Source organism: Sciurus vulgaris (genome assembly GCF_902686455.1).
Source record: "Sciurus vulgaris genome assembly, chromosome: 2".
Classification (NCBI taxonomy): Eukaryota; Metazoa; Chordata; class Mammalia; order Rodentia; family Sciuridae; genus Sciurus; species Sciurus vulgaris.
In genome coordinates this window covers 3,120,728-3,133,160 of record NC_136462.1, presented here as the reverse complement: position 1 = coordinate 3,133,160, position 12,433 = coordinate 3,120,728, and the positions used below count along the sequence as shown (strand labels likewise).

Genomic DNA, 12,433 nt, shown 5'->3' with positions numbered 1-12,433 from the left:
AATCAAATGTACCCATTTAAAACATAATGTTGAATGAGTTCTGACAACTGCATGTCACAGTGTAACCTAGATACAAACCATTTCCACCATTCCAGAAGGTTTCCTACTATCCTTCCCAATGAATGCCCACCCCCACCAGGCAAACCCCTGATCTACAGGGCCCTGTTGCTGCTGCTGTTCTGGCATGACAGATTAGCTTGATACGCTTGGTATTGTTAAAGTTTAAATGTTAATTGTCCTCTTTCAAATAAGATGATAGCCTCTTGACAAAGAAGGGATTACAAATAAATGGTATTTTCACAAATAATGAAATACACTAGGATCAGACTTTCAATAAAGAAGCTAGCCTATGATTTGTCAAAAGTTAGATAAAAAAAGGAGGTTTATTTTCCATGTTAATCTCTCATCATTGCTAATTATGTATGTGAATCAAGACTTGAGAAGCTACTAAAATAAAGAATATTGAATATTTGAAAAATAGGCCAGCAAAACTAGATTTTTACAGATACTAAAAACAGCTACAACTCACTTGATAACTGCAGTTGGGAATTTTAATCACAGGTCAGTTGGTGACAGGGCTTTAATCAAGTACATTTTTTTGTCTCCACAGGCAGTTTTATGTAATTTTAAACTGGTGATACAATAACCCAGGTATTAAAGACATATTGTCATGGTCAACAATGATGCAATATAAACACATATCTTCCATCATAATAACATGTTTCTGTAGATTTTTAGTCTTTCTAAACATTGTAAAAAAGACAGTTTTATATTCTGTTTAATATGGAACATTTTGCCAATATGTGCTAAAAGTAACAGCGTTATCGAAGACTAAATTCATCTAGGAAACAGAAGGGCCATCACATTATGGACTTACCTGGCACATCTCTACTTAGTTAATAATCCTTAACCATTGCAGTTTTGGAAAAACTATGCCATTTTTCATATAATTTTTTGGGGGGGTAGTGTAAGGACTCTTTCATCCAAAAATGCACTAGCTAAATACTGTGTTAGAAGTGATACCTTGATATTACAGTTTCAGGCAAATAGACACACTCACCATCTTGCTCAACCAATCCTTCTACTCACAGACCAGGGGATAACTTGAAACTGTGCAGCGCGGACGAATCCAAAAAAGGCAGCTTCTGCGCTCCCCACGCTGCTCTGTCTATGCACAAGTGCAGCTCTCAAGGGTTCTGTTCAGCTCATGTTACCCTAAAAGATGCTTTCTTGTCCTGTAACTATTCAGCGAGTGCAATCTTCCAAAAGTTGAAAATTTGGTGAAGAAAAACATTCAGAAGGATGAATCACACTCCAAAGTCATTCCAAAGAGGGCTCCCTTGTATCCTGCCTCCACCAACCACACCTCCCTGAAACACTCCTCTCCTTCTCTGCAGGCACAGCACTTTGATTACACGGCACTTTATGTACCAACTGTATTTGTATGTTACTACTACTATTTATATTTGTGAAAATTACTTGTGTATCAAGAGGCTTTTTTTTTTTTTTTTTTTTTTTTGAGAGGGGGTCTTCTATGTGCTACGGAGCCTCAGCTGGTCTAGAGAACTTGGGGGAGGGCTCAGGTGGTCCTCCTGGCTCAGCCTATGAAACAGCTGGGACTATAAGCATGTGCCCCACACCTGACAACAGTCCATCTTTCTTCACGCCTTCATCAATCATATGATTTTATCTTTGTGAAAATGATTTGAGAATCAAAGTCCATCTTCATGCATTTCACCCTCTGTATTAACTGTCTACTGCTGAGGAACAGGTCACCCCAAAACTTATGGGCCTAAAACAACAAAAAGCATTCTTAGGGCTTAGTTTCTGTGGACAAGGGATTTGGAAGCAGCCTGGCCTGGTGAGTGAGGTTTCTCCCAATGTTGAGTCACATGTCAGCCAGGGCTGCAGTCATTTTAAGGTTTGACTAGGGATCAAGGCTCTGATTTCAAGAAGGCTCACTCACATGGCTAGTGACTTGGTAGTGGCTGCTGTTGGGAGGCCCAGTTCACTCCCCAAGTGAGCCTCTCCACGGAGTTGCTTTAGCATCCTCTCAACATGGTGGCTGGTTTCTCCCACAGCAAACAATCAAGAAGAAGCACCAGGAGGAAGTTGTCTTTTTAAAAAAATTTTTAAATGAACTAGCTTCAGAAGGAGAAGCAAGTCACCAAGTCTGTGAGAGAAGGGAAATTAAGCTTCACATTTTGAAAGGAGGTGCCAAAAAATTTGCAGGTGTTCTTAAAAACTGTCTCAGCCATTTACTGTAAACTACTACAACTCTACATACTTCAACTTACTTTCTCAATTATTCCCTACTTACAGGAGTTCAGATGTTATGCACTGTCACAATCCAGAGAAGAGAGTGTGCCTATCTTTTTTTCCCTTTCCCTACCCCACTCCCTAAAGTGCCTACCTTCAAGGGAGCTACTACCACTAACAGAGGTTTTAAATATGAACAGCAGTTTCCCCCCTCAAAGTCCATCATAGATTCCTTGGCAATCATTGATAGAAAAGACCAGTAATTTTTTTTTTTTGTCAGCAATTAAACATTTAACTGGTAAATAGGTCATTTCACATGTCCCTAATTTTAATACTCAACCAACCTCCCCTTTGGTTATAATAAATAAGAAAGTCATTGTAATATTTGGGGAAAAAAGATGAATTCAGTGAGAAGTCACGGGAACAGCTCCACCACCTGCCCAGCCTGCTGCAGCACTCAAGTCATACTAGAAAGCACACTTCCACTATGGTCCAGCCTCTCTCCAGTCCAACTCCTCTCATTCTTCCCAGGACTGGCTTCCTCCCCTAAATTCCCTATAGTGACTCCAGCATGGTCACTGACTTGAGCCTCCCTTGCCCAACGTTCAAGCTGTGGCTCAAGTGTTCCTTACCCTCTCACGCCTGGCTTCCCTCTTCATTCCAGAACCCCCTCGTCCCCACACCCGTGTTTGCTTCATTCTTTCTGATATCTATAATGCCAGGCCCCTAATTTCTAAACTTTGCCTATCCTTAAAGAAAGACCTTGCAGCATGGCCATCTGCTTCCTGAAATTGTTCCTGATTCACAAAGGAACTACCCATACAATTGTTGAATGCAGGATGTTTATTCACTTTCAGAGACAGGAAGAACTCAGTACTTTTAAATTAATTTTGAATTCTAGAGAGTCCACAATTAATACATAATGAGGGCCTATTGCACATTAGCACATATGTAGAGTGTATAGACAATTTTATATACCTTAGCTGAAGCTCACAGAAGTTCTAGGTAAACAGTTCTTAAGTTTATTTTAGGGATAAGAAAGCTACAGCTCTGGACAGCTGGTGACTGGCTGCTCTGATCTTCCAGAGGCAGGTAAGCAGCAGGCCAGGACCCTAGCTGAACCCCTGACAGCAGGCAGATGATCCTTCCATCAGACAGGGGATACTGCCACCCATCTGTGTGCCAGGCTGCAGCACAGGCATGCCTGACTGCTCCTGGCCAAGAATGTTTATCACATCAGAGGGTAAACACTCTGACAGACACCATGGAAACCTACTAGCTCAATCACATGAAGATACTTTTTTGTATGGCCATATACATCAGCAATTTTATACAGTTCAACCTAACACGAAAGAATTAATTCCCCCCTCCCTACCCTTGAAAAATAGGAATGCTAAAGATAACTTGATTGAGAATAAAATAAAAAGAGAATGATGAGTGGGCTGGAAAGGTAGCTCAATGGTAGAGCACTTGCCTGTCATGCATGAGGCCCTGTGTTCCATCCTCAGCATTGCAAAAAAAAAAAAAAAAAAAAAAAAGGCTGAGTGTGAGCAAAGCAAGCAAAAAAGAATAATGAAAACTTTAGGTGACAGTTTTCGGAAGATTTTTGAGAAAAATAACAAAATGAATGTCTTCTGTGGCACAGAAAGGCTTTGGAGGGTAGTGGTAGCTGGGATGGCATTGCCAGGCCACTCCAGAGGAAGCCTAACCCCATCCTCACCTTTCTCAGTGTAACTTCACTCAAGCAGACAAAAACAGATTGGAAAAGGTAATGAACAGGTTGTTTTGTTTGTTTTTGAACTGGGGATTAAACCCTGGTGTGCTTTATCATGAGCTATATCTCCTGCCACTTATACTTTTTTATTTTAGGTAGGGTCTGACTAAGTTGCTGAGGCTGGCCTCAAACTACCCATCCTCCTGCCTCAGGAGTAGCTGGGATTACAGGTGTGCCCCACCATGCCCAGCAGAGATACAAGCTCAAGGCCAGCCTGGGCTATTTGGCAAGATTCTGTCTCAAAACAAAAAATAAAAAAGGACTGGGTGCAGCACAGTGGGAAAGCAGTCCTGGATTCAAACCCTAATGTGCAAAAACAAACAGAAAAAATATTTCTAAAGGATCATTTTGCAACTTCTCTGGTTTAAGATATCATCTCAAGGAATATTTTTTTCTGAATTGTAATTTGTAGACAACTAGACACCTTTTGTGCTTATATCACCATCCTTTGTAAATTTTACTTTCCAATACTTTTTTAAGTGATTTTCCCACTGAGATTCAAGTGGTAATGACTACTCTGTGGAGCACCACAGACCAGGGCCTCCTGGGGCTCTGCCTCCGGGCAGCTTCCTATCCCCAGCTCACCACCCCATCCTTCCAGTGCTACAGACTGTACCAGGGCCCCTCTAAAACAGCTCAATTAAAATCTGTGACAGGTGTAGTGGTACATGGCTCAAGAGGCTAAGGAAGAAGGACAGTGAGTTCAAAGCCAGTCTCAGCAAAAGTGAGTTGCTAAGTAATCAGTGAGACCCTGTCTCTAAATAAAATAAAAAATAGGGCTGGGGATGTGGCTCAGTGGTTGAGTGCCCAGAGTTCAATTCCTAGTACAAATTAAAAATATGTATGTGTGTGTGTACCTATATCTATAGGATTAGTCAAGCATTCAGTAAGTGAAGACCCAGCACCTCCCCAGTTGGTACTCCATTTGACCCCCTTTCAGGGTCTCCTTCCTTCCCGTCCCACCAGTTTTCAGCTACCACCATAAAATCTCCTGTGTTTTCCTTTTCTCTGCAGAAGCCTCTGATTCCTTTCTCTGAGACATCTTTCCAGATATCATCCTTGATGCGGTTGATCAAACATGCCCTACTACTGTGTCGCTTGTTCTACTTTCCCTACACTTTTCAGACAACTGATTTATTTGTTTACAAAAGCACCTCCGAAAACACCCTTTCTTTCTCTATCAAATCTGAGAGGAGACTCTAAGTGGCCTTCACCAAACATCTTCTAAATGTCTTTGGTCTCTCTGAAATTAAAATCAACTGGACAGAACAGTTTTAAAAAACAAAGAGAAATTCTAAGTCTGGATTGTAAGGCCCTGAGTGCCCCTTTGTAATTCTTTATACTGACATGTTTTACAGATTCTTCTTCTATGTGAATATCTCACAATAAAAATTATTTTAATACAAAAGAATTATATGAACTGTACTGTACCCTATATTATTTGTAGTTATATTGTAATTTAATAGTCAAGATTCTTTAAAAAGCTATAAATATTTTTTAAAGTATAAGTGGCTTCTCAAGCATAATGTCACTTCAAAACTAACCAACATTCCTAAAACACAACTCGGGCAAAATCATTAGGATAAAATCTAGTTATGCTCATAAAATATTCTAGAATATTAAATGATTCCCCCTTTTCCCTACCTTTTCAAGGGCATAAATTTTCAGGTTTGGAGACTATTTTTACTTGTCTGTTATGCAAATACAAATGATAATGACATCAAGATATATTATAAGATATGTTTAAGAAAACTAAGCTTCTTGCTTCTCTAACATCTCATTGTATTCTGGAAATTGAATATTTCATATTCCAACAGTTACTAAGCCTCACAAATTAGAAAGAGCCTACTGGGGCTGAGGGCATGGCTCTGCGGCAGAGCACATGTTTAGCATGTGCAAGGCCCTGGTTCCATCTCCAACACCAAGAAACAGACGAAAACATCCAGGACCCAGTTAGATATCTAAAACATATACCAACACCCCACCCCCTGCAGTATGACTACAGAATGGCATTTGTTCTTTAAGTGTGGACTATATATCCTGTAAGTGTGAATTATATGTATGTGGGCGATTAAAACTCACTTACATCAATTCAGTTCAGTTCAACACATTATTATACCTAAGCCAAGATATTAGGAACCAGGGCTAGAAAAGATCAGAAGGAAAATAGGGCCAACAACAGAATAAGAAAAAACACCACACCCTGCTGTAGGACAACTGCAAACAAGATGGGGGGACTGCTTCCAACAGCATGGTGGACAGGGCACCCTGAACTGCACTTGCAATAACAGCATCTAAAACACAAAATAAGCCCAGCACAGTGGCACATGCCTGGAATCCCAGTGACTTAGGAAGTTAAGGCAGGAGGATCTCAAGTTTGAGGCCAACCTCAGCAACTTCACAAGATCCTGTCTCAAAATTAAACAGAAAAAAAAAAAAAAAAAAAAAAAAAAACAGCAGCAGTAGCTGGGAAGTAGTTCACTGGTAAGTACCCCTGGAGACAAAATTAATAAAAAACAACACAATACAGAAAAAAGATATTTTAAAAGCATTACATGCTGACACAATAATAAAAAGAAGCAGACATTCTGAGCATGGAAGGAACACCAAAGCTGGCTCTGCCCTGCAGGTCTTTGCTCACATGGACACTTGCACTCCAGCAGCTAGAATGAACATTTTATGCACAAGTGGGCACAAACACCTGCTTTCATTTTACTCTAGATGTTTCGGAATAGAATTGCTGGATTGTACATTTGATATAATTTTAATGAAACTGCCAAACTGCTTTGGAGATTACAGTTTTGCATTCTTAGCAGCAATGCCCAAGAGTTCCAATCTCCACTTTCCTTACCAGCACTTACTATGAGCAGTCTTTTAATGTTAGACGCTGTACTGTTTTGTGCTTTCCCAAAGACGAGTGATGATGTTGAACATCTTTCCATGTGCTTGACACTCACATATCCTCTTTAGTCAAAGGGAATGTTGATTCTTTTGCCTGTCTCTTTAAAATTGGGAAGCTTATTTTCTTGTTGAATTTTAAGGGTTCCTTATATATTATGGATACACATCCTTTATCAAGTATAGGATTTATAAGTATGGGAGAAACTGTCCTGTCTTTTTTATAATAAATATTAAAAATACCTTATATGAACTAAACAGTCATATAGACATGGCTGAGGATAAAGGTCATCACCTTTGATATATCTTACAAATATCCTGAACACAGTACAAAATGAAAATATGAAAAAAATTCAGAGAAGTTAAAAGAAATCTACACCTACTTTTTAAAAAAATTTTAGTTGTAGATGGACACAATTATTTTATTTATTTATTTATTTTATTTTATTTATTTATTTTTTGCAGTGCTGGGGATCGAACCCAGGGCCTTGTGCTTGCAAGGCAAGCACTCTACCAACTGAGCTATCTCCCCAGCCCTTGTTTATTTATTTTTATAAAATAAATGCTGAGGATGGAACAAGTGCCTCACACATGCTAGGCAAATGCTCTAACACTGAGCCACAACCCCAGCCCTCTACACCTAGTTTTGCTCTAAGTGGAGGATTATTTGATCCTAATTTAATTAATTCTCCAAACTCCACTATATTAAAGGGATTTTTGATATTACATAATATAAAACCAAGAAATAGGACTAACAGGAGCAGAGACAACAACCATGCCAGAAGCAGCAGGGTAGGATGAGCTGGGCCCTACTACATCTGAGACAACCCTCGGCCAGGAGTAAATCTGAATTAGCAACCCCATACATCATACCACAGTATGGTCATGGCCACAGGAACTGGCAACACCTCGGTAAAGGGGAATGAAATGGAGGGTACTGAGGTAAGGCAGACTGAGTGAAAGGCAGCAGGCAAATCCCTAGATCTCCTCCCCAATTCCATGCTTCTCCTACCTTGGCAGAAGTCTAGAAGTTTTTTTCTAGACAATTAAAATATTGTCTGATAGGTAAGTCCTGGATACCACAATGTAAAAGAGGGACTTGAGTAACTACAATAACAAATGCTTCCAAAAATAATCCCACATTTATGGTCAATTAATTTGACAAAGGTGTCAAGAAAATTCAAAGAGGCAAAAAACAGTCTTTTCACCAAGTGGTGCTGGAATAACAAGATATTTATATGCAAAAGAATGAATGTGGATCCCTACTTAACACCATACATAAAAATTAACTCAAAATAGATCACAGAAATGCAAGACATAAAACTACAAAACTCTCTTAGAAAAAATCATGAAAGGCAAGATCAACTGGTCTTGGGAACTTGCAGGGTAATCAGGAATAAAGCAGAAACCAACTTATTTTAATCTGTGTTGGTTAAGAAAACAGGACAGTGTTTCCAGGACATTAAGCAGAATGTGTATTTTTCCTTTGCTGACTGGGCTGTGTCCTTCTGCTATAGTACATCATCCTATGAGTCCTCCTAGCAAATCATGGAATCTGGGGGTGTTCTTGAGAACCCCAACACAGGAACATACAATGAGACTAAAGCAATGTGCCTTTATAAGAAAAGAAGAAGAAAAATAAAGCCACCACACAGATTAGCCTGCCTTTGTGGACCTGCGATTTTCCTCTGAAAATCTAGAACTTTCCCAGCCTCTTGCCTCAGCAGTGCTAATGGCCATGAATCATACTAACTCAGCATCCTGACCTTTGTTGCCAACCCACCCTTTCCTCATAGCTGCTGCTTGATCTGTTCGAGTTGCCTCAGCCCCAAGGTTTAGTGAGCCATTATTCCACACCAAGGATATACACAAAAACCTTTTTAGAGAAAGATGCTTTTAACATCTTATTATTTTTTAAATGCATGTAAAAGTGCTTTGTAGACAAGGAAGTACTTCACAAGGAAATGCGTTACTAGGCTTAAAAGGCAGGTGTGTGTGCTATAAAATACAGCAATACCTTTGATGTGATGCTTCCAGCACAAAGTTATTCCTCTAGACCAGGTCTCACACCTTCCTCTAATTATAAACTCACATAAAGGGTATACACGTATTTTAAATTTTGATTTCAGGTTTCAGTTTTGTTGCTCTTAAAATGTATACATTATTCCACATTAACAAATCAACTTCATCAAGAGAGAAGATCACAGACCCATCACATCAAAAGTGGCCTTCTCACGTTATCACACCACTGGAACCCTTTCCTTCTGAGTCCCCTCCATGTATCACAGAAACACAGTCACTCCACCTTACACACTGCCTACTCAATGTATTCTTGTCACCATCCCTAAAGTTCAGGTCACGATCAATCTTAGCACTCAAAAAGACCTTCAAATCTCTGCTGGACAAGTAAGTTTTAAATGCCTACAATAGTGTGCACCTGTGATCTGGAGGTTCCCAAACCTGGGAGGGCAATACAGTCACATGGGAGTCTTCTAGACTCCATCCAATTTACTGAACCATATTTCCCACCAACGCCTTTACTCGTTAGGACTCCCTGAAGTAGATAAGGTTAACAGACTACTGCAGGGCTCTAGAGTTGGAGTGCACAAATAAGTCAGAAGGCAGAAGTAAGATGAGGAGTTAAGCAATGACTTTTACAAATTGGAATGTAAGAAAGGAGAATCCACCACAATCTTGAATCAAGGACATTCCTTCCTGGGTCAGAAAAGGATTTTGACATTGAAACAAAAAATAAATTAAAATATAATCTAGTATACCACATGGCTCTGCAGTAGATATCTGTGAAATCTAAAACAACAAAACTGCTAACTGGTTTTTAACCTTAAATTACTTGTAAAAGTCATTACTAAATTTTCTAGAAAAGACCAGGTTGAAAATTCCCCTACTTGCTCTTTCTTTCAATGTACATCCTTAAAAAGGCTCTCTCTTCTATTTTTTTCTTTTTTTGTTTTTGTGCAGTACCAGGGATTGAACCCAGGGGTGCTCTTCACTGAGTTATACTCCCACCCCTTTTTACTTTTTATTTTGAGACAGGGTCTCATTAAGTTGCCCAAGCCAGCCTGGAACTTGAGACCTTCCTGACTCAGCCTCTTGGGTATCTGGGGTTACAGATGAGCACCACTGAGCTCAGCTAACTCTCCATTTTCTTCCTCACCAATAACTAACATTTACTCTGCTTGTCACCTCTGCACCAGAGTAACAACCGAAGATACTTCTCTCTGAGCCAGCTATTCAGAAGACTTCGCTCACCACCCATCTTGTCAACACTGGAGACATGAAGTTAAGTCTGCCTGCTTGACGACTACTTCAGAGACCCCTCTGCTCCCACATGTGCCCCAGGCACATGGCCACTGCTCTAGGATGGGGAGGGTAGCATGTGGAAGGAAGACACAGGGCTCTGCTCTAGTGGAGACTCTGGGTCATTAACCATCGTGTGGACAGGCAAAACCACTTAGGGACTGCTTCTTTGTAAGTTCATAAAATATTTTTAAATCCTCAATGGAAATAAGAATTTCTATTCCCCAAATAATTCTTTAAAAATAAAATTATAGTGGGGGGGGAGGAAAAAATAACAGAATGAATCAAACATCATTACTCCATGTAAATGTATGATTATGCAAATGGTATGCTGTTACTCCATGTACAAACAGAAACAACATGTATCCCATTTGTCTATAATAAAATAAATTTTAAAAAAATAAAAAAATAAAATAAAATCATCACCTAAACTCATTAGTTGCTGGGGCTGGGGGTATAGTCAGTGGTAGACAGCTTAACTAGATATATGAGGCCCTAAGTTTCATCCCAGCACCCTCCCCAAAGGACAAAAATCCATTAGTTTCTATAAAAGCCACTATTCAAAAATTCAATTCAGCTGGGTGTGGTGGCACATGCCTATAATCCCAGCAGCTTAGAAGGCTGAGGCAGGAGGATCGTGAGTACAAAGCGAGACTCAGCACCTAGTGAGGCCCTAAATAACTCGGTAAGACTCTGCGTCTAAATAAAATACAAAAAAGGGCTGCGAATGTGGCTCAGTCAATGAGTATTCCTGGGTTTAATTCCCAGTAGTCAAAAAAAAGAGTTCGATTCAGTTCACTAAGACTTACCCCATTTTCAGTGCGTTTTTCTCCAGGTACATTTATTACATTTCTCTGAGTTCTTTGCTCTTGGGTCTGACGGCCACCTAAAAGAAATGAAAGACCAAACTTACTAAAATGCATATAAGAAAAAAACAATGTTCTTCCATTTCTTTCTTTATTTAAATACTTATTGAACATAAGTCTAAAATTCCAAGCTGAGAAAGTCAAGACTTAGTACAACTGAGCCAGGCACGTGGCACATGCCTGTAATCCAAGCCACTCTGGAGGCTTAGGCAGGAGGATTGCAAATTCAAGGCCAGTCTCAGCAACTTAGGGAGACCCTATCTCAAAATAAAAATAAACAAAAAGCACTAGAGATACAGCTCAATAGTAAAACCTGGGTTCAATCCCCAGTACTCATCCCCCAAAAAAGTACAGTTGATAAAATGTTCCACAATTAATCTTTCATAAAGTTGTTTAACCAGATACAGTAGCACATGCCTATAATCCCAGCAGCTCAGGAGGCTGAGGCAGGAGAATCACAGGTTCAAGGCCAGCCTCAGCAATTTATTGAGACCCTAAGCAACTCAGTGAGATCTTGTCTCAAAATAAAAAAGGGCTGGAAATGTAGCTCAGTGGTTAAGTCCTCAGCATCAAATAACAACAAAAATAACCAACATAAAGTTGTTAATTGAAATCCCTTCTATCTATTCTATCTCAATCTTGAAACTGACTTGTCAAAATGGCAAAGATGGTAAATTTTATGTTAACATGCTTTATGACAGTATAAAATAAATTTTCAAAAAAGGCTTTTATATTTCAGAAGGAACTAAAACAATTTAGTCCCAGGATGCAAAAAAACTGACCTTCACTTATTGGGTTAAAATTGAGATGGTGCACCCTCTTAAATCTGACAATGTCATGAATCTCCCTTTATTCTGTAAAAATTACAATTTTTGTTTAATAAAGGCATCATTTTAAACTAGAAAACTTCTCTATTTGTTCTGGCACCTTCTCTCTCTTTTTTTTAAAAATATATATATATATTTTTTTTTTTTTTTTTAGATGTAGATGGACACAATACCTTTATTTTATTATTTATTTATTTTTATGCAGTGCTGAGGATCAAATCCAGTGCCTCACACATGCTAGGCAAGCGCTCTACCACTGAGCCACAACCCCAGTCCCATGGTGAGGATTCTACAGCATGTGGCTCTGCAGAGCAGGTCCTATGTCTCTGAGGTGCTGCAGGCCTGCTCCTGCCTGGCCACATGGTTTGTAGTTGGCAGGTAAAGAGAGTCATCCCCAGAGCTATTTTAGTACCCAAGAACACAAGACCTCAAGGGTCATGGGCCTAATGTATACAAAATGTTTTCCTTTTATTTCTTGCCTACTTTGAAAA

The 12,433-nt window shown here is 39.5% G+C and overlaps 1 protein-coding gene across 3 annotated transcripts in view; it reads right to left on the bottom strand.

Moving 5' to 3' along the window:
* The window catches only part of PPP1R13B (protein phosphatase 1 regulatory subunit 13B), an 87,632-nt gene that overhangs the window by 28,863 nt on the left and 46,336 nt on the right, over window positions 1-12,433 (bottom strand). For all 3 annotated transcript variants that reach the window (XM_079130032.1, XM_079130033.1, XM_079130034.1), the window contains exon 4: window positions 11,059-11,135. In XM_079130032.1, the coding sequence (XP_078986158.1) occupies window positions 11,059-11,135 (77 nt within the window). The remainder of the gene's footprint in view (window positions 1-11,058; window positions 11,136-12,433) is intronic.